The sequence below is a fragment of the Amborella trichopoda genome, chromosome 12 (genome assembly GCF_054954075.1).
Source record: "Amborella trichopoda isolate Santa Cruz 75 chromosome 12, AtrichopodaSantaCruz75HAP2 v2.0, whole genome shotgun sequence".
NCBI classification, from domain to species: Eukaryota; Viridiplantae; Streptophyta; class Magnoliopsida; order Amborellales; family Amborellaceae; genus Amborella; species Amborella trichopoda.
The window spans coordinates 6,240,975-6,264,461 of NC_142347.1; the positions used below are offsets into that span (position 1 = coordinate 6,240,975).

Consider the following 23,487-nt stretch of genomic DNA (forward strand, 5'->3'; position numbering starts at 1 on the left):
ATTTTAAATCACTAATTAAGAGGGAACTATTGGACCTCCCATAAGGAAGCTTATGTTTTTGGACTTCATTATTTTCTTAATAACCCTCTTGCTATTCTCCTTTTGTTGCTGATTTACACTGAAAAGAGGACCAATGTAATTCCCCTCGCTCCTTTCGCAATAGAGAGAGAGAGAAGAGAGTCTTCTAAAAGTATCCATCAAAAGGAATACTTTTTTAACACTTCAATCTGCATAAAGAACTAGTACTATTGAATAAAAAGGAAGAGGAAAAAGATATAAGATCCAAGAACTCAAAGAGCAACCAATCTCATTCCCTTGATGTTCACAAGGCATAATCCACATCTAGATCATACTGTAGATGATATGTGCTAAAGAGTACTGAGGTTTTGAAGGCAGAGGGTGGTTAGTTTGACAAACTTCAGTATGATAAAGGCACCGCAAGCCATATAATCACTGAAATCAACATAAACCAAAGTTTGTAATAATAAGAGCTAAAAAGAGAAATGTAAATTAAATTAAAGCTTTTTACAGCACTCCAGACCAAGCAAAAGCTCGAGGTACCATAATCATCGCAAGTGGAGAAACCATAATGTACCAACACAAAGACCTGCACATTCCTCAGCTTCTTCTGATGCTCCTCATTTGCAAGTGAACATTCAAGCTCCAATGAGGCAACATAAAATGTTAAAGGGCAAAGATTGAAGTACTTTGGAAAGCATGAGCTCCTCATGGGTACGAGGAAAAAGATGCAAAGACAATTTTTTTCTTTTTTTTATAATTAAAGAGATGCAAACCCAATCGCACTATTAGTTACTCATGCTCAAAAAATTAGGACTGTTTCCTGGCAGCATAGAATTTGAAGGTGAGATCTGTCTTCAGTCGTAGAACATAAGCCATGGCCTTCTGAACCAGACCATCAATTTGTTCCTCCTTTTTGTCGTAGATATAAAAAATTACAAACATTGTGGGGATACCTGAACAGGAAGATGCCAGCATAGGCTAACATCAGTTAGGCTACCACAACAAGAATCAAATTGTCTTTCTTTCCTTTTCTTTCATTAATATATATACATATATATATATATATATATATATAGAGAGAGAGAGAGAGAGAGAGAGAGAGAGAGAGAGAGAATGTAAGATTTGAACCTGTTCCGAGTAGGCTCCGCATCGAAACTCTTCCCATGATGTTGAGAATTGAGAGGATGATGACAACCTGCCCAAAATTCAGATGATATTTTATTAATTAGCAAAAAATTCAGTAGTTTGATAGAAATAGTTGTTTAATTTTGGACCCAGAAAATATTAGATCTCAAACACATTTTAGCATGTGACATCCACATCATGAGAAAAAATATAAAATAAAATAAAAGCAAATGATTCAGGAAGAAATCCCTAGGTATAAAAAGATAACCAAATAAAAAAAAGAATGAGATCAACCAACAAATAGATGGAAATCAAGAGAGCAAAAATTGAAAATAACAACTAATATAAACCAAAAAAAAAGAGTGAGATCAAACTAATAATAGATGGAAATCAACAGAGAGAAAATTGAAAAGAACAACTAATATAAACCAAAAGAAACCAAATCATGAAAGAACTAGAGCACAATTGGGAAACAGAAAAAATAAAACCTTAATGCACCACAGAAAGGGATTCAAGGATGTATATCCATTTTAAACTTTTTAGTGGTCATATGACAAATCAAAATTGCCCAAGAAGGCCTTTTTCTAAACACACATCCCTAGTTCAGTATGTAAAGGAAACAATGAACAATTAAAAAAATCATATTAATTGATATATATAGTAACAATAGCTAATGGCCCATAAAAATAAAAGAAACATTAGTTGGCTAGAAATATGAAGCTTGCAAAGGAATTAGCCCATAGATACATGTACCTTGAAGAAAAGAAGCCAATCCTTTCCCCGGGAAAGAGACTTGAGAATGCCCACCATAGAATTCCACGTACAAACTATGGAGGCAGCAATTTGACGTGTCAACTCTTCTGAGCTGTGAAATGATGATGCCTGAAGTTTCTCTATTTTGTAGCCCAATCTGCACCAAAATCCATTCCATATAAACCTTCACTGGAAAAGTTCTTTGACGATTGAGCTTAAAATAAACTCTACAGAGTTAGATATCAAAATACAGATACAACCAAGGATGTCATACACTGATGAAGGCAACAGGCCATGGATGAATAAGAAAACAGCCATCGCCAGAAAAAGCTTTGAAACAGCAGTGATGAAGGTGGATCCAGAGGGAAAAAAGTAAAAGTAAAAGAGAAAGAAAGATAGCAAAATCCCCAGTGTCTGCTTCACATCTTTCCATAGTAATATGTCAGCAGCTGCAACAAGAGATTTACTTCCGGTTCAGGATCATCAAACCAAAATATGCAGAAGAAACTTACTTGGAGAAAGTATACTATAGTCCAGTAGACTATGGATTATCCATAGTACCAATTGAAGTCAGCACTCTTGGATGAAATGATGTGCAACTATGGACAGAGAGTAGGACCCAATATCAGGGTTATACCAGGTTCTGTTGGGTTCTGGGTTCCCCTCTATCTCCACCATCACCATGCATCATGCCAATTGTTGGTGATGACCCCAATGGACTAATGTTTACCCATGGTCCATGAGAGATGAGACTATGGTTTACTTTATCATATACTTGATAAGGTCCTTTTATTTACCCCATCCTCCTCCAAGTAACATAGAAGCCTTTGATGATGTTCTTTCCGCTTTATGCTCAGCCCTCAGATTAGGATAGGACTCCAATGTCCTTTTCAGACCTTCCTGCAAGACCAAAGAAGGGCCTCAATAATCCAACTCCAAATAGGAATTCCTTTGGGAAACATATACTGTGTCTGAGAGACTAAACCATAGTCCCAAGGGGTCATCACAGTCCAATCAAATGGACAGTGATAGAATGAGAGTAGAACCCACGACAGCAGGAAACTACCTTGATGGTGGATCCCACAATCCCTCAAGCACTGTCTGTCATTTCATTGGATGGTGGTGATCCCGATTTTTCAGAGTCCAACTCATCCATGTCTTGGCTGCATATTTGTATTTCTTTGATGCAATGCGATGCCAAAACAAACCTCAAGTGGCACGATAGGTGTATATCCGAGTAGAGTATTAGCTCTTGAACAATTGAAAGTTCTATTACAGGTGAGAAGCCTGACACGTGAAGGTGTCACCTGAGGTACACTCATTCCATATCGACCTAGTTTCCCATACATCCACTCCAATATGTGTGCAATTGGCATCACAACAGATGCCGGAACTTTAATCTTTGGCCTGCAAACCAAATGATGCACTTTAAAAAACACTTATATTGCTACAGTGAAAAGTTTTTCAATTATTTTTTCATTAATATACTAAAGTTAAATACCAACAGGAAAGTATACGACAATCCAATTGCCTCTAAAATCATAGTCCACTGGAATCAGTAGCATTCAATGAAATGATGAATGGTGATGGCGAGAGAGTGAGACCTGCCAGAAGGTAAGGACCCCAACAGTGCATCCACTCTCTCTCCACAACCATCTATCGTTTCATTGGATGGTGCCAAAACCCCATAGACCATGGCTTTCCATAGTGCACTGTAATAAACTTACCCTATATCCTTTCCCAAATCAAAGAGTTGCATAGGAGAAAAACGTATATACAAATGCTATCTAAATGGAAGGTGGTTAAAACCCCAAATGGCAGCAATTTTAATTAAGGCATACTGGGTAGGAGTGTGTGCAAAAAGATAAAAATGAAAATGTTTTCTAACACAATATCAATCATGAATTTGCAGGTGAAGAGATAGAAAAGCCACTTTTCTTTTGCCATTCTTAAATCATCTACCTTTTAGATTCCAGTAAGTCCCCAATCTAGGAAAAGTATCATATGGGCATTTTCCCAGCATACAGTTGAACCAAAAACCAAGCATTGCAAAAAGAACATACTGAGAATCTACAAACTTTCTATCACAAGAACTACAAATATGGTTAATGGCAAACCCCACGTAGAGTTTTACAATTCCAGAAATACCCATAGAAATTCAACAATTCATTAAAGTAAATTTGCAATAAAAAAAATAGCATAAACTCAAAATGACAAAACAGGTATCTGATCATCAAAATGTTAAGTAGAATAGTACATGCAGAATAAAAGGGAGCCAGAATCCCATTGAACAGAACTCTAGAAAGCAATTACAAGGAAAACAAATGGAGTAAGATAAAGCAGAAAAACAAAGAGCAAGTTTCCCTAATAACAGTTGCTATAATGCTGATGGAGGGCAAAATTATTCTTATTTTTTATTTGTATTCAACTTTAAAGGATATATATTATAGTTTTAGTTTTAGGAGTTATTTCTAGGGTTTTTTAGTTTTTAGAAATTATATGGTTTTTATAGTTTTTTTATTTACTTCATGAATACTATTCACAAGTACAATTCACGGGTACTGTTCACAGGGGCAAACTGTCAATACAAAATTTAAGTCTAATTTAGGATATATAGGTCATTTTAATCATGTTATGGGCACGCTACGTCTTTGAACATTGAATTGTTATTATAAGAGGTGTGTGAGGGCTTTAAGAGGGTCAGTGCCACATGATTTTTAGAAACTGAAGGAGAGAAAAACTTAGGCTTTTGCAACCCTAGCTTGGGTGTGGAGAAGAAACATGTAGTCTCTTGCTTGTGTTTAGCTTTATTTCATTTTGATTTTACTATTCCCTCAAATTTCCCTGCATCAAGTGGTATTAGAACCAACAATCTACATGAAAAGTATTGCAGTAGTATATAGAAGTACTGCAACAATGTACGGAGTTACTGTAGCATCAACTTTTTTTGTGCCCTAAGTCAACAACAAAGCGGGGAAGTTATATTCGGGATCAAGGGTTTGCTGATTTTTGCTAAGGTTTTGCCAAAACATCCTACATCTTACTGATTTCAGCAGTTTTTTGTTGATTATTTGCCTAGGGTTTATAATTTCGGCGAACCCATGACTGCGAGAAGGGGCCGTAGAAGGGGGATTTTCGTAGATCTACTCCATGATCTCATAGATGACAGAATTGAGGAACTAAAAGGCAAGTACAACAATTGGTGCAGCAGTTCGCAAGCCTCAATTAAAGACAAAACAATGATCTTTTTAGCCCAAGAGAATCTCGAATACAAGTCTTTTCACGTTTGCACCCCGCGTGGAGAGTCGAATGATGAGGATAGTGATAAAAAACCTAGATGTGGAGAACATCACTCTAGAAATTTCGATTTAGAGGATGAGATTCTTGATTTTGACGCATACTTAAATGAAAAACAAGATCTTGTAGGGGATCTACCACCAATCTTCGACGCATACTTAATAAAAAACAAGATCTTGTAGGATATCCAGCCTACAATGGTGATCTAGATTTTGTGATTGAATTGATATTTGACAAGGAAAAAGAGGAAGGACTCAAAGGAGAATTGACAGTTTAGGGTCACATGGCTGAAGTGATGCAATTTCAACAAAGTTATGTGATTAAAAATATTCTACCGACATACAATGACGTTTTCCTTGAGAGTTTCTCAATTCTAATGCACAATCATTGTGTTTTGATTAGTGCAATAACTCACAAGTCCCAGGATCATGTTTACAATATTCGAGTTGAAGAATGTTGCCGGATTGTATTATTTATTTATTTATTTATTTTATTCAACTTAAATGATGTATATTATAGTTTTAGTTTTATGACTTATTTCTAGGGTTTCTTAGTTTTTAAGAATTCTATGGCTTTTATAGTTTTTTTATTTATTTCATGATAACTATTCACAAATACTATTCACGAGTACTGTTCACAAGGCAAAACTGTCATTATAAAATTTAAGTTTAAGCTAGAATGTGTAGGTCATTTTAATCATTTTATGATATATAATGTCTTTGAACATTGAATTGTTATTATAAGAGGTGTGGGGGGCCTTGAGAGGGTCAATGCCACTTGATTTTTAGAAATTGAAAGAGAGAAAAGCTTAGCCTTTTGCAACCCTAGCTTGGGTGTGAAGACGAAAGTTGTGGTTTCTTCAACATATGCTCATAGTTGTTGGAAACGCCTAGAATCGTGGAATCGTGACCGAATCGAAGATTCCCGTCTTAGGAATCATTGTCCGTACAATAGGAATCGCTAGGAATGAAATTACTAGTTTTTGAGAATTGTGTTTCGACCGAAATAGATCCAAGTTTCATCCAAATAGAATCGAGATTCCATCCTCCTTAGAATCGAGATTCCCATCCCCCTATAATCGACACTCCAGGAGTCAAGATTCCTTAATATGCGGAATCGAGTTTTCGACATCTATGGAATCGAGTTTCTAACATATGTGGAACAGAGATATGTTGATATTTCGAATCGTGATTCTAACATATTTGGAATCAAGTTTCTGAAGTATATGAATCAGAGATCCATGCCAGTTTGAGATCGAGATTTACAATAATACGGACTATGGAATGCATTTGACGACCCCTACAAGGAATCGAGATTTCAGCATTATGGATAAGGAAGCGACAAGCACATCTTGAGCCTCATCAACTTTAGAACCTATATTGGATGTTTCTCATTAGAAGGTTTTCCAAATTTTAAAGTGATTGTGTTGACTATTAAACTTACGATTATTATATACAAAAGACAAGGATTTCTAAATTGTGATTTTGACTTCATTATTATAAAGACAAAATACGATTATGTCTACGCCATGGTTTTACTTTTAATTGTATGTGTTGTATTTATCAGTTATATTTTAAATTTAAAGTAAAGGCGATCCAAGGTGACACAAGTAAAATAATGACACCCCGCAACCACTAGAAGCATTCGAAGGAAGATTTCTACTTCAATTGACGTGGAATCAAGATTTAATCCTCGTTGGAACCCAGATTCGATATATTTGGGAACGTCTACCCACAATTAATGGGTTCAAGCTTCTAAAGATGTGTTGCATCGAGAGTCCGAAATTAAAGAATCGAGTTTCCTTGGTTCCGATAAATGGTTTCCAAAGATGTGGTTAATCGAGATTCTGAAATTAAGAAATCAAGTTTCCTTGGTTCCGAAAATTAGTATCTAAGGATGTGTCGAATCGAGATTCTGAAATAAAAGAATCGAGTTTCCTTGGTTCTGAAAAACGGTTTCCATGGAGATTCCTTAACGGAAACGCGGAATCAGGTTTCGGAACCGGAAACGCGAGGTCGGTGGAGAGATTCCGGTAACTATGCTTATGCTTGTGTTTAGCTTTATTTCTTGCTGATTTTACTGTTTCCTCAAATTTTCCTGCATCAAATGCCTGTTCTATTTGTCATACATTGAATGGACTAGACCGCAACCAATGGCCTACTCTAATTTCCAAGTCAAAAGAGAATGGTCTACCTTCGCGGAACTCTTAGAACAGACCAATAATGTATACAATTATCTCATTCTCTGATATATATGTGTCTATCTTAGGGGTAGGGGTGCTACCTTATTTATTTTCTATTGTCAATAAGCTAACATGCCCAAATACATATATGGATATCGATAGATATAAAGGAAGCGAGACACAGCATTTCCCAGTACAGGTTAAACATGTTATGGTACATAAATGTAGGGCCCAAAATTTACCACATCGCATGAGTCTGCCATTGTGAAAAACCTCAGCTCGCTGCATGCCAAAAGGCTAAGCTCGGCATGCATTTATCAAGAGGCGCCCAAAATTTATCTAAGTACTGCCCATGCCACAATTATCAGTAGTATGCTAACTGGCAGCCATCAGATGACAGGTTGCCAATGATCAATCACTGCTTGAGACGTGTCACTTGGGAAATGCTAGTAGCCTAGCTGAGTACCATACCTCCTGGGAAGTTGAAGTGGCATGCAAAACACCTGCAGCAGCTTCTAGAAGATTATGAAGGAGATCATGCCAGTTCTAGGAGAAGCTGCTTGTAGACAACACACCTCCAAATAGGCTAAAAGAGGACACAGCCTTTGCCAACCCAACTTTTGTGGCATCCACAATGGCAATCGTTGATAATGAGTCTCTTCAGCCCAATGATGATGCAGGGTCGATATCTGAACCTTCTGAAGCTTAGTTATTCATCCACTTCAGAAGGAAAATGGGAGATCTACCTAAGCAAACATGAGCACCAGAACCTACATCCAGAAGCTCTATGGTAGGCAAGGATCTCATCATGAAGGGAGACTTCTACTGCTATCTGTTGGACCCAGAACGCCTCCAGCTCACAAAGCCAAAAGAGAACTCATTCTTCCCATAAGAATGCATAAGAAGCCCAAGAATCTTCTCTTCAGACCAGGTCTCCATTGCCCACTCTCAATGAGTTCATGCCCCTTGTCTAAGGCACGGTCTTGAAGAACAAGAAGAGGACCATCAGGATCCATTATGAAGCGACCCATGCCTCATGGCCCATGTCTTATACAACTCATGCCTCATGCCTCATGTCCTATGTGTCTCATGCCTGATGGATTATGTTCCATGTGACTTATGCCTCATGGCTCATGTCTTATATGGCTTATGCCACATGGCTCATGTCCTTGTGACTTATGCCTCATAGCTCATGTCTTATACGACTCATGGCTCATGGCTCATGGCTTATGTCCCATGTGACTTACGCCTCATGGCTCATGTTTTATATGACTCATGCCTCATAGCTCATGTTTCATGTGACTTCTGCCCTTATAGAGTCATGCGAAAGCCAAATGGAAGCCCTGTTCATGATAAAGGTCTACCCCAATAGCACCTACCTACTTGCAGATCAATTCTCACATTCCGTAGGAATACTGACTCTCCATGTCTTTCTTTGGGTGACCACAACTTCCTCAAGTGGATTGATAAACCCCAATGAGCCACTTTTGACTGCCCATATTTGGTCCATACTGCATGACCCTAAATTGCTTGATAACATGGTTCATACTTCTGAATAAAAATTCCTACATATAGCTCATTCCCCAGTAAGTCCAATTGATCATTCAGTAGGTCCATATAACAAGATCTAAACTGCCGGGTACAGGTCTAGGCACATTCAGGTAGGACAGCCCCCATATTCCATCCATATCAAATTCCCCTTCCTAGGCATATGAGCCTGAGGAAGCCCCCTTTTGTCATTCAGGTACGTGCGCAGTCAGCCCCCCTTGAGGATTTCATAAGGATATATGCCCAACTGCAAGTTCATGTTTGCTTTTTTATTTTGGCTTTCATTGAACATATTGTAATAGTCTATAGGCAGTGATGCAATATTATGTGATATCCTAGACACATGACGCTAAACTGCAAGGTCACAATTGAGTCCACAACTCGAAGAATGGTGACCTGCTTTTCTAGCAGGGGATATCGTAGTCCACATTTAGGCCCCTGTTGTACAATGCTAAACTGCAAGGTGTATTTGTCCTTATCACATGACATTAAATCACATGATGCCCCCTCTTCTTTTATGCAGATATTGGCAATACAAGGAGATTGGTCTTCACCATGGTTTTCTTGTGAGCTGATGAGGAGCATGATTAGTTAAGCTTATGCCTACCTAAAAAGAGAGAACTTCTCATACGAAGAAACAAATCTGAAAAGTTATGTGAGGCTCTAGTCACACGCATGTGACTATACTGAATCCTATTGTAGCCTATACCCAGAATGGAGAATTTCAATAAATGATATATGATGACTCCTCCTTAGAAGTTAAAGCTGCATGATGCGCACTAAGTTACTCAAAGGATTATACAAACATGGAGACTTTGGTTATACGAGCATACTGTGATGCTGGATCATCATATAATCACTCTGAAGCATATTGCAAGTTAATATTGTGAATGGGGTTCAAGTTTCATAGGAATGATGTTCTAATAATACATATTGTCATACAGAGCCACTTTTAAGTCGGTATCAGAGGAGGGTTATAGGCATATATGCATGTTGAGGCTTTTGGGAAAGATTGGGCTTTATTCATGTGTACTTAAGTAGATGTCTTCGAACAAACCTACAATGAAACATATGAGCACGTACGCTAAATCGATCCCATTTTTAAAATTCCTATAAGAAGTCTATATCTGATCATAACTCAGGGATCTCCCCCAATAACCCAAAATAAGTTGAATGTCACACTTAGCGGTATGTCGCACATGCAAGCTTTGAGAGGGGCATCTGTTTGGGTGTGTTAGCAATATCAAAGTAGTTAGAATATCAGAATGATTTGCGAATAGCGCATTGTACACTTGCATATGAAATTTCATATGAATAGAGTGATTTGAAGGGTGTTCTAAATGGTTGCTGTGAGCTACGGGACTTGTCAATAGTGCCTTCCTGGTGAACATTAAAAAAGTGGAGCAGATGGTGTCTTTTTGTTCCAAACTTGATGAATTGTTTTAAAAAGGACACTTAAGCTTCATATCCAAATTTCATAGAATTTGTTGGGGTTTGTAAGAGCATGTAAATATAATAAATTAAAGTGATTGTACACTTCAGTGGGAACGTATTGTGGATGACTAACCTAAGGTTGTCCACTCTAGGGCCCAGGTCATGTCCAAAGCCCTTACCCCTGGGCATGTGGTACTACCGTTGAGGGTTTATAAGCGGTCATGCCTTGTTGAAGTTGGAGAGATACTCTAGGACATTGTTTGTAGCCTGAGAGAGTAGTGTGGTCTCCTATGTGTAGATATAGGCTTGTGAGAGTAAGGGCCAAGTCCTCAATAAAACTACCATGGCATGTACATATTACAGCCTCATTTTTTGGAAGCAACCCTATTTACAGGAACACGTGTACTTATGCATAAAGAGAGCCCCCTTGCAGTATAATGATATGTGCATTTTGACTTGCTCTTAAGCACAGAACCTGTGAGCCCAACGGCCAAGATTGAATCTGGGCCAATCTGACGGTCACGACCTCATTTCGTTCTACAGAATTTAAATTTTTGTTCTACAAATCCAAATCACTTGAAATTTTAGACGTGTATTCTTCTCATCAAGAAGCACCTAATAAAAATATAGAAAATATTATTCGCGAAAACAAACTGACCAAAATACCCTCGAAACTTTTTGAGGGTATTTTGGTCAATTTATTTCATGTATAATATTCTTTTAATATTTTTCGAAGATTCAACTATTTTTTATGAACACACAGCTAAAATTTCAAGTGATTTGGATTTGTAGAAAAAAATTAAAATTAAAACACTATTGGACATCCGTGATCGTCAGATCGGCTCAGATTCAATGTGGGCCATTGTGCTCATATGTTCATATGAGCTAGTGGGCTAATCCCAGCTTTTTTCTATATATATATATATATATATATATATATATATATATAACTTAGTAATCTACGCCTTACAACCCTTCAAATTACAAAGGTTAATGTTAGATTGAGTTATGGAGAGTGGATTTACTAATTATGTCGTTTCTTTTCAAAAAAAACATATTTTTTGTGATATCTTATTCATCAAAAAAAAGGTTAATGTAAGGGTGTTTGTGGAATATCACTACAAGACAAAGAGTACTTTATATATCTTTATAAGGGGTAAAGTTGAAATTTTTGCTAAAAGACAATGTTGTTCTACGAATAAAGTTCCAAGACACTAACTTTCAAAATACTATTGTACTTTATAAAAATTTCAAATTTGACATACTTAATGATTAAGTTACATGGTAAAATAATTTTTTAAACAAAAAGTAATGATTTTTTTATAAATACATCTATCACGACTCATTCTAATATTAACCTTTGTATTTTGAGGGGTTGTTAACTCTAGACAAACTTATATATATATATATATATGAAAAACACTGCGCAACGCCTATAGGCAAAAATGAGCAATGATTTCGCCTATGTTTATCACCGTCCAAAGTTCATCGCATGGTCACAGTTATCCAGTAGTGTTTTATTTTTCATTTTTTTTCTACAAATCAGAATGATCTAAAATTTGAAACGTATGTTCATCAAAAATAGGAGAATCTATTAAAAATATTAAAAAAAAGTTCGTAAAATATAAATTACCCAAAATACCGTTGAAAATTTACTAGTATTTTGGTCAATTTATATTTTACCAAATATTCTTTTCATATTTTTATTAGAAGCGCCTCACTAAGATGTACACACGCTCCGAATTTCAGATCATTCCGATTTAAAGAAAAAAAATGAAAAATAAAACACTACCGAACAATCGTGACCGTGCGATGAACTTTGGATGGTGATGAGCAAAGGCGAAATCACTATTCATTTTCGCCTATAGGCGCTGGAAACAGTTTTCTTATAGATATATATATATATATATAAGTAATGATCCTTTGAGACCCTCCCACACCCATGTGTGTAGAACCCCAAATGATCACCATTAAATTTGACACAGATCCCTGGAAAAGTTTTCACAATAATGTGGGACTTAACTTTTTTTAGATATCTGTGCCAAATTTAATGGTGATCTTTTGAGGTCCTACACACGTGGGTGTGGGAGGGTCTCATAGGATCATTACTACATATTGTAAAATGCCTATAGGCGAAAATGAACATTGATTTCACCTACCCTCATCATCGTCAGAAGTTCATTGCATGATCATGATTGTCCGGTGGTCTTTCATTTTTCATTTTTTTCTACAAATCGAAATGACTTAAAATTGGGAGCGTGTGTTCATAAAAAATAAACGAATCTACCAAAAATATCAAAAAATATTTTACATGAAAACAATTGATCAAAATACCCCTCAAATGTTTTGGGGGTATTTTGGTCAATTTTTTTTTTGCAAATTATTTTTTTTTTTTTTTATTAGGTTCGCCTCACTACGATGTACACACGCGCCAAATTTCAGATAATTCCAATTTGTAGAAAAAAAATGAAAAATGAAACACTACCGGACAATCGTGACCGTGCGATGAACTTTTAACGGTGATGAGGATAAGCGAAATCACTGTTCATTTTTTCCTATAGGTGTTGGGAAGACTTTTCCATATATATATATATATATATATATATATATATGAAAATAACCAAATCAGCACTAAAACACTTCAGCTATGGCGTTTACACTCAAGTTTTCCATATGAACACAACTTGGGCTATAGTGTTTACACCCATGGCCTTCCCACCATTTGTGTTCTTCAATTTAAATGAATGACGTGGCTTTAAAAGTATGCCTAGCATAGAGGGAAACCCTTAAACCCCCTTAAAATACCCACCATTTATGTTCTTCAATTGAAATGAATGATGTCGTTTAAAACTTTGCCTCTGGGGCTCTCTTTTAAAATACCGTCACAACCACAAGAATATGAAAGAACAATGATGTAGCTCTATAATTTATATGTAGCTGTTCATAGAGAGCTAAAGGGTCTATTATAATCAGAAGCTCATGAATGTTCTAGCTTTGGGAATATGGTGGAAACCAAGATGGGAAGTGGGGTTGAATTTAGACATGGGGTTTTGGAGAATTCTTCTTATTCTATTTTTGCAGCGGAGAAGATGAGAGACAGAGGGCATCAATTGTCAAGAGAAGAAAGTGTCAATGAATATGACGTTTCGAAAACTTAGGAGACTTCTTTGAAGAAAAGAGCGGATAGGTATCCGGAGATGGCTGATGAGAAGTTCATAGAGAGTCCAGATCCTGTTTTAATGGTGTCGTGTGTTTTGGTTGTTGATGAGAGGAGAGGATGTGTTCCTGCTGAATGTTGGGAAAGAATGCAAAATCCCTCCCTAAACTTCTTAATCATCTGCAGCTCTTCTTCTCTTTGTACTACCTTTCAACAAGTTTCATGATTAGGGCCTTGTTGATTGGGGCTTGATCCCGTTGTGATTGGAGATCTGCTAAATGGATTGACAGAATTCACTTTCAATTCTTTAAGTGTGTTTTCTCTCTTTATGTGTGTATGTGTGAGTCTAAGTGTGAGGGAGAGAGATATTGACGAAATTTACTTTCTCTTTGATGGTACTTAGAAGTAGAAAATCACAAGGCTCAAACAAATCCAAAGCATGGCTAAATTAGTACTCCAAATTATTTACAAAACGTACCTTTCATAACCCAGCCCTTCCAGAATCAATGACATAAACTCCCAAAATTTTATGGCTTCCATGTTTGTGATAAAATATGCCTGCGGAACTGTAAACCATTCATGTCTATCCTATAAAACTTAGAAGCTAAAAAGGGGAAATTATCAAGAGAGTACTTGAACACCTGCATAGAGACATGTTGATGGTGCACAAACTTGAAATATCAAGACAGGACTTGGACTTGCCAATTGTTTAAGAAGATTGTCTACCCCCAATTTATAACACAATTCTTGAATATTTTGAGGCAAAATGTGGGGGACAGTTATTACGAATGATATTTCAGGTTTCTACACATTTTGGGTGTTCTAAGCAATCCAGGTTTTGTCCTTGTACTTTTCCTATGAAGGAAAAATAAACCCATCTATACATATATATATATATATATATATATATATATATATGGAAAAAGCTAAGATTTAATTACTAGCTCACATGAACATATGAGCCCAACGGCCCAGATTGAATCTGGGCCGATCTGACGATCACGGATGTCTGGTAGTGCTTGAATTTTATTTTATTCTCTACAAATCCAAATCACTTGAAATTTTAGACGTGAAGTTTATCACAATACTTCACCTACAGCTTTAAAATTATAAAATAATTATAAAAATTCAAATGCTACGGGACAACTATGACCGTGTAATGAACTTGGGACGGTGATGAGGTGTAGGTGAAGTACTGTAGAACTTCACCTATAGGCGTTTGTAGATGCTTCCATATATATATATATATATATAGAAAGTCTTCCCAACGCCTATAGGCGAAAATAAACAGTGATTTTGTTTATGCTCATCATCGTCCAAAGTTCATCGCACAATCACGATTGTCCAGTAGTGTTTCAATTTTTTTCTATAAATCGAATGGTCTGAAATTTGGAGCGTGTGTACAGCTTAGTGAGGCGTACCTAATAAAAATATGAAAAACATATTTCGTAAAATATAAATTGACCAAAATACCCCCAAATTTGGAGCATGTGTACATCTTTTTTATATATATATTTTTATTAGATTCTCCTATTTTTGATGAACACACGCTCCAAATTTCAGGTCATTCTGATTTGTAAAAAAAAAAATGAAAAATGAAACACTAACGGACAACTGTGACTGTGCGATGAAGTTTGAATGGTGATTAGGATATGCGAAATCACTATTCATTTTCGCTTATAAGCGTTGGGAAGAGTCTTCCTATATATATATATATATATATATATATATATATATGGGTTTTGCTAAGATATTCCTATACATGAAGTATTTTCTTAATGTACTCACATGGAGTATATGCCTTCCAACCTTTTGTATGTGCGTGTGTGTGTGTGTGTATATACTATCACAATCATCATTCGAGATTTATCCCAATTATTTCGGGTTGGCTTCATGAAATAGATGTGGCAACATCTGTATTGGCTGCCAACTTAACACAACCTTCCTCCTTTCTCCCGGCTTAGGACCAGCGTGACCGGCTTGGGAACGGCCATGGCGAGTTATATTAATTGTAATAATAACAATTCATATTATAATTCATTCATTTTACGAGTATTAAATATAGTCATAATTGAAGTAATTATAATTACAATAATATCCTCTCTATAGCACTTAATTTGCAATATCAAATCTTTATGTGATAATATAAGATACCATATCAATTTAATCATTCGTTAAATAAAGGTCTACATACAGCATAAACAAAGACACATTGTCATATTTTCGCATTTACTATATTAAGAAAAAGAGGTGGCACATGCCCGAATGCAAAAGGTAGCTTTCCCAAAACCTTGTATTAGCTCATTCCAAGCTTTTTTTGGAATGAGCAAATGCTGGATATGAGTTGTTTTGAGAATGTGGATATCTAGGATATGATCTAAAACACTACACCCCAAACGACCATAGGCCATCAAAACCTGGATTTGCATATCCTAGGGTCCCAACCGACCCATTAAGTAACCTAAAACACATCTAACTGAAACAAAATAATAGAATGGGTAAACTGCCCCTGAATTCTCTTAAAAGCCCAAAAGACAACATAACTACAATAAATTAATAACCATAGTTTCACTCTCCAAAAAATACAAATAAAAAATGAAAACCCCTAATAAAAATTTTTATTTAAATCGGAACTATAGAAGGCCATGATGCCCTCATCAACTATGGAATAAGCAGTGGAAGTTTCACATTAATAAATGATCTTGACCCAAAGACATTCCTTAGTGTTGAATTCAAGGCGTGACGTCCAAATTATCGCTATGGTGAAGCTCCAATTATATAAGAACCTACCTAGTTCGAATCAAAATAGCCTAACCATAATATTTTCATCAATATTACCTTACTTACATCCCCAAATAATTCGGATAAGGCTTAGATGACGATGATGATAATTATTTTATTTATAAACCCTTTAATAAAGTCCGTCATAGCTGGTCCCAAGCCAGTCAACTGATCATCCCGATGCAAAGCCCGGATAAAGGAGGGTTGTGTTAGATAGGACAGCCAGCACAAAACTTTGCAACATCTTTTCATGGATCTTGAATGCGGAATAAGATTCATTGCCAACCCAAAATAGTTGAGATATGGATCGGATGATGATAGTATAAACTTTTAATAAGACCTGCGAAGTAGGTGATCAAACTAGTATACAGAAATCAAACTTTATTACCTTCCCAGCTGCTGTCTCCTCACTACGACGTAGAGAATGTAGGGCTTGCTCTGCACAAATATGTGCATGTGCCACATTTTCGACATATGTAAAATCATACATGTTATTGCCATCACCAATGAGGAACTGAAAAAAATAACTCATAGTCAGGCAATTGGAATTAAAATTTCATGTAGAAAGCTTCATAATCAGTATGCATATAATTTTTTACTAAATTAGAAAGAAAAGCATAATGTAAAACTACAGAAAAAAAAAAAAATCTACTTCTGATACATGACTCTTGAGCTGGTGATTTTGTTGGTTCATGGACAGTTCCCTAGTTCTTTGGTTCATAATCATACATCACATGGGCATTTCGACAGTTTTGATAGAAGGGGATTTCATCGTTCTGATTAAATCAGGTCTGTATAATTTAACATATGGCTAAAGATAAAATCTAATGATCATAACATGTGGAAATAAGTCCGAAGAATTTATTCATAATGAGGACTATTGTTATACCTTAGATTTTCCTGACCTTGCAGATGCCACTAAAGAGGGAACCAGAAGTCTGTCACCAGGACCAAAAATGCTGCTAGGGCGTATACAACAAGTTAGAAGCCCTTCTTTTCCATTTGCATTCAAAACAAGTGCCTCTCCTTCTGCTTTAGTTGCTGAATAGTGGTCATTGTGCTGAGGTAAAACATTGATGGTGAAAACTATGAGTTAAGCAAGCAAAAGGTGATTGACCTTGCAGTATCAAAAAGGAGGGAAAAAGCAAAAGAAAGAGTGTGCTTCGTAAAACAAACACATTAGTGAGTGAAGAAAAACATGAATTTCAAGCTAAGATATATATGATTGAATCAATGCACCTTGTCTGGATATGGCAATGACTCATCCCCATTATGTATCCCATGAATGCCATCAAAGACCACACTGGGGGAGCTGGTATAAATCAGCCTTTTTACTTTACACTCAACACAAGCATCAATCACATTTTTTGTACCTGCAAAACCAGAGTTTGCATTCAATTTCACAAGTAGAGGAACTAAAAGTGGAAGGAAAAAGGAAATGAGATTCAACCTATTTTGTGCAGCTTAGGTGCCAGAAGAAAGTAGATTCCCTAGTGAGAAGTCTGTGTCTAAGTGTATGAGTGTGTGGACCACACACACTGCCCATACAGTAGTGTCTATGTACTGACTGACATACCAGGGAGCTCCTCCCCACTACAAATACCATTATCCAAGTTGATGCCCCCCCAGGAACATTGTATGTGGTCTGTACTCTAACTGCTTATGTTCTCTTATTACATCCATCGTATCCTCGTAATATTATATTATATAAGTGTGGGCATATAAAATAGAGAAACACAAAGATATAAATCAGTTCATGGCTTAAATTTGCATCTAAGTCAACGCAAGAGGAGACAACCAAGGCGTCCCCCCAGACCACTGATTATAGGAAACAACTCTCCCTCTCTCATGTGTGACATGTACTGATGCACTGACTATTATAGGTTTTATATATCCACAAGCAAAGCATATCAAGACATTGAGTGCACTTTACCTTGAACATTGACCGAATAGTGAAGCAGGTAATTGTTGATTGATGAATTCGGAGCAGCCATATGGAATACAACATCTGCCCCTTGACAAGCTGCAAGGTAGATTTTAGTCTCAAAAGATGCAACTACAAGAATCCATCATATTGTTGTAGGCAGCATTATAGAAAACACTCTATAAATACTCATTTGCCAAATAAGCTAACATTCAACAACATAATTAATTACACCACAATGATTATTAAAATCAGCAAAAAGAAAATCTAGAGCTCCCACTTTTCCTAAAATAACAAAGGCATACAACTCATGCCAACGACAGATGAGTAAATTGGTCAATTGATGCTCACTCAGGATATATGTTAAAAAACTATATTTCTTGGTCCAATCACATAGTTTGCTTTGTCATAGTTAAAAACTTGGAAAAAATTCATCCCCTGAGAGCCATGACATTATTTTTCAGTTGGCAGTTACATTACAAAACAAGTTCATTCAACCAAACCAAAGATAATGAAAAGGTGTGAAATGTCATAGCAAGATCAGAAGAAAATACAAATGTAAGGACTGCAGTACTGAGCCACTTCTATAAATTGCTAAATCAATTGATAGTCCTATACGAGCTTGTGCAAATTTCTATACATACTTGTGCCTTAACACTAGACATTTAAAATTTCTATAAGAATTCAATGATTGATTTTGAAAGGACATCGAAATCGGCTAGTAAAGGGTATCTAATCCAGATGAATTTTCATAATCATAATACTTTGCACTCTTTTATATAGTACAAAAAGTACGAATTGGGATGTTAAAATGAAACTTCATTTGCATTCTTTCGCTAAATAGTGCGAATTACACCACACACCGTTCAACATTATAAAGCATAAATCCTGAGGTTCTGACCATAGTTGTTGGGCATGGGAACAGGAATGGTTCCGGGATCGGGGGCGGGATCGGCAGATCGAAGCTATTCTGAAGATCCCTGTATTAGGGATCAATGCCCGTACAATCTCAAAGGTAGGGATCGAGGTCCATGTGTATTGGGGATCGACTTTCTTTATTATATAGGATCAGGAATCATTATATAAAGATGCGAGATCCTATACGTAAGAAGAGAAGTTCCCAAGGGTATTTTTTTTTAGTTTCCTAACTTGAGGAACACATCAATAAAAGTGATCCAATATATTATGGAGCAAGGAATAACTTTCATAGGAGTGAGCTCCATTTTCTTAGAGCACAAGTTCCTCGGAATAAGGATCTGTGGCTTTAAAATGTGGATCCCAGTGTTGTTAACCAATAACATGTAGGCTTAGTCTTCTATGATATAAATAAGGTACTTTAAACTAATCCATTGTTCATTATGTTAATATAGTAGATAGATCATTTCACTAAACAAATTATGACATTCTAAATAGTTATGCGTAAATATATATAAACCAACACTATTCTAAAAAAAAAAAAAAAACGATATATAAATCAACAATATATACATGGAATAATTGTGTTGTTAGTATTGCTTTCTAAAAAAGAAAATAAAGGTGAGTACTCATTATTGAGGATCGCGAGCAATTGTTTATTGATGTAGAATTGTCATAAAATATCACAATGATGTAAAGTTATCATAAAATCATGAAATATTAGTGGGCGAGGATTTGGTGGTGTTGTGTGTGGGGGGAGGGGGGGGGAGAGCAACGTCCAAAACCTTGGCTTTGCAATTTACTATCCAATATCAGGATTTTACAACCACTTGAAGGGGGGAGAGAGATATTCCATCATTCCACACTTGCGATCCCATATTGGTGGGATCTGGATGCCACATGTGGCGATTTTTGTGTTCCGTTATTTTGGAATCTAAGTCCCAATACACTCTGGAGCATGAACAATAAGACTAGGGAACTAGATCATGCAATGTTAAGGAACATGAAATTAAATTGTAAGAAACTCATTCCTTTATAAGATGGAACGAAATCCCAAGAACACTAAATTGAGTTTCAGACGAGATCCGCTCCGGAATCGAGAGAATCGAGGTTCTGCAAGGGATCGCCAAGCAACAGAGGAGATCCTGGTAATTATGGTTTTAACTCAGATATGTTATACTTACGGCCCAACCCAAACCAAAAGAAAAGGGAAGCCTCAGACATTATCTCTACTTCTAATTGAGAGAGAATCTAGACCATATTCGCACCTGCCCACAAAACGGGATAACAAAATCAACTAATGAAGATAGACAAGTAGGTGTATTGTCATCAAAACATAGGATTACAGATCAATATAGTGGACGAATTTATTAGCTATTTTCAGAAAAAATGTAAGAAAATAAACAGTAAAGCTTTTTAAGAGTCCAATTATTTTTATTCCAAACCAATCATAAGAAGGCTTGACCTGCACAAATTTATTGCAAGGAAACAGGAAAAACCAAATGCTCAAAACCTCTCTAATGATTCATACTATGACGTGACAATGACATGTTTCTGATGTAACCAACCAGAATACCACATATTATGAGACTACCTTTGTGATGTAAAAATAGCAACAAGCATGAGAAGTGATTTGTGTGGAAGTGATTACATCGAGTTTGCTACTTTTAACAAGAAGCACAAAGGACACTGCTGTGAATTTAGTTATACTCTAATCTAAATAATCAGTTAACTCCAATATACATGAGCTGAGCGTTGTAGGATTGAGTCGACACTACATATATGGTGATGTATGAGCTGATTAGTTGGTTTTTTTTTTTTTGTCAGTTAAATAAGATGACGTCCATGAATTTAAGTGGTCTCTCTCAAAGCACTATAGCCATTGATTCTTTTTCAAGCGTTCAATCCAAGATACAATCTGATAACAGCAGAAGCTTGATACTTTGGGAGGGAAAAACCCCAAGAGATTTATCAGATTACAAACATGGGTCGCTAAAATATGAAAAAAAAAATTCTAGTTTGGAAGTTAAAAAATGCAATCGGAGTAATGGTAAATTGTTTAGTTAACTGTTAATATACTTAAAGTGGTCTATTTTGTCTCCATGTGGAATAAGGATACAGAAATCAAGTCCAAAAACCCGAAATGCAAGTGATTTTGGAAATCATGGCGCAAAAAAAACGGGGGTAAGAAGGAATGGATAATTTAAAATATGACCCTGAAAAAACCCAAAACAAAACAATGGCAGATAGGCATTTATATCAACCAAATTCACTCAATTTTTTTTTGGTACTTGCTCTATTAAAACATCAAGAAACCAATTGATGGAACTCACAGTAAAGAAACAGTGATCTCTTAGAGAGGAGATAACACGAATGAAACAGTGATTCTTCAAAAATTACAGGAAAAAACTGAAATTGAAAGTGGAAATGGTGAGTACCTTGAAGGACTTGGGCTTTATCACAAAGATCCATGGAGATGTATAGGGCTCTACCAGATCGCAGGGATTGGCCGAGAATTGAGTCCTCTTCTCCATCGTCAAATTGGATAGAAGTGGGGAGATCAGCTATTCGAAGCAGATACCACTTGGGGGATGCTAAAAGCATAGAAACCAAATGGCGAGCAGCGAATCCCCTTCCCCCTGTAACAACACAGCACAGACCCTCCATCTCTCTCTCTCCAAATTCTAATTCTGGTTTTTGAATATGTGAACGGCGCAGGAGGAGAAAAAACACACAATGAAAAGAAGTTAAAAGGGTAATTATAGCAAATATACCTTAATTAAACCCAAATTTTGCTTAAACCTCCTCTCTACCTTCTTTTTTCTTTTTTTTCTTTTTTTTTCTTTTCTTTTTTTTTTGTCTTTTTTTTTTATCACCTTCACATTAGTTCTACTACCATAATACATATCACATTTTATTCGGTATTTAAAATATCATAGTAACTTGAAGTAATATTATGGTACTTTAAGTAACGTAAAACTTGGCCAGATGATACGGTAGTTTTTTACGGTAAAATGTAGACTTTGTATTACAACACTCAAAATGTCGTAATACTATCGACCCTTATTAACCCTATCCAGAGACCATTTCCACCTTTACAGTTATGTTTCTACCGTTTTAGGGCTCAATTCTCCCTTCCCACCTCAACATTTCTATATGTCAATCTCTCACAGAGTTCCTCTCTCCCTCATTTCCATCACTTCATCAGATGTTTGAGGTAAGAAATATTTTTTCAATTTTATGTTTTGGAGTACTTTGTAGTATTTCAACCAATTTAAGGTAAATACACCATATACTGCTAATTTTAGGTTTATTTACATCTCTTTCATGGTTTGTTATGGGATTTGGCACTCTCTCTCTATACAGTGTTCACATGAAGTGGGAAATTGATTTTTTTTTTATGGGATTGATATTTTTTTTTTGTTATGGGATTGATTTCTTTTTTATTATTAATTTGTTTTGGAAAATTATTGAGTGAGAAACTTGTTTTCCTAGTCTTGGTTTTTGTTATGGATCATTTGGTTGGTTTTTTGGTATCCACCTGCTCCATTCAGTGACCTGTAGTATAAGTGTTGTGTTTAGTAAAAAAATTTTGGGTTTTTGGAACTGCTAATGATGATCCATGAGGATTTTGTGGTGGCCTTAAAATGTAATGGGGGTTCAAATATGTGATTTCATTGAAACCCATTTGATCATTAGATCTTTGGACTCTTTCGTTCTTCATTATTCTTCAAAACTCATTTCACATTAGTATTGCTAGGATTATTTGTCTTTGGCTTGCAGTGAGGTGAGTTCCTTGTTTCTCGCTCTATAATGTCCTTTTTGTTTGCTCTTAAATTGGGTTTCCTATTTTGTGGTTGGTGTGCATTCTTCTATTAGTTCCATTGGAAGGTTTTCTAGTTCCATTTTACGAAGCACCTGTTGTTTTTTACTGCACATAGTGAAAGTATTCGGCATTCACCATGTTGGGGTGCATCCTCAACATTTATCTCTTCGGAATATCATTGAACGTGCATTTGGCATGTTGAAGAAAATATTCCCTTTCTTAAAACTAACAACAACATATACTTATGAAACACAAGTTAAGATAGTCGTTGCTGCTTGCACGTTGCGTAATCATATTCAACATAACGATGTAGTTAACCTTTGTATCCTAATTATGATTGAATGGGCTTCTGTAGTTTCTTTCACTTATTGTTCTTTTACTTTGTCATATCCTCAGTCAGGTGCCTGATAGACCAGTAGTAGTATACATACCATGAGTTGTTGTTTATGATGGCTTTTTGAACAAGGATCATGGCAGAAGATGCACCTGGCCCTAGTGATCCTAAGATTCATATATTGTTCAAT

General features: G+C 36.1%; 1 protein-coding gene across 7 annotated transcripts; it reads right to left on the reverse strand.

Annotated features, from left to right (window-relative positions):
• Nucleotides 1–276: 276 nt before the first annotated feature.
• Nucleotides 277–21,809, reverse strand: LOC18433647 (3beta-hydroxysteroid-dehydrogenase/decarboxylase). 7 transcript variants are annotated; one of them, XR_016045199.1, is made up of 12 exons: nt 21,576–21,809; nt 18,232–18,321; nt 17,538–17,671; nt 17,188–17,358; nt 16,687–16,812; nt 13,996–14,075; nt 3,108–3,306; nt 2,537–2,799; nt 2,174–2,348; nt 1,900–2,056; nt 1,150–1,216; nt 277–974 (listed from the first exon to the last, which is right to left on the reverse strand). XR_016045199.1 is itself a non-coding variant. In XM_006843729.4 (12 exons), exons 1-12 carry the CDS (start codon nt 21,802–21,804, stop codon nt 829–831), a joined length of 1,677 nt encoding a protein of 558 aa, XP_006843792.1. In that variant the 5' UTR covers nt 21,805–21,809; the 3' UTR covers nt 277–828. The 7 variants fall into 7 exon arrangements, 2 of the variants coding, with proteins under 2 accessions (XP_006843792.1, XP_088708867.1); XR_016045200.1 differs by having other exon boundaries at nt 2,697–2,799; nt 2,966–3,306; XM_006843729.4 differs by having other exon boundaries at nt 2,697–2,799.
• Nucleotides 21,810–23,487: the final 1,678 nt, after the last annotated feature.

Bases quoted from the DNA above. Each gene is read 5' to 3' on its own strand.
- LOC18433647 (XM_006843729.4), bottom strand. From the start codon at position 21,804: ATGGAGGGTCTGTGCTGTGTTGTTACAGGGGGAAGGGGATTCGCTGCT. The intron at 18,322-21,575 runs GTACTCACCATT...TCTACCTTGCAG, and splicing joins TAAAGCCCAAGTCCTTCAAG to CTTGTCAAGGGGCAGATGTT. The intron at 975-1,149 runs GTTCAAATCTTA...CTTCCTGTTCAG, and splicing joins GCGGAGCCTACTCGGAACAG to GTATCCCCACAATGTTTGTA.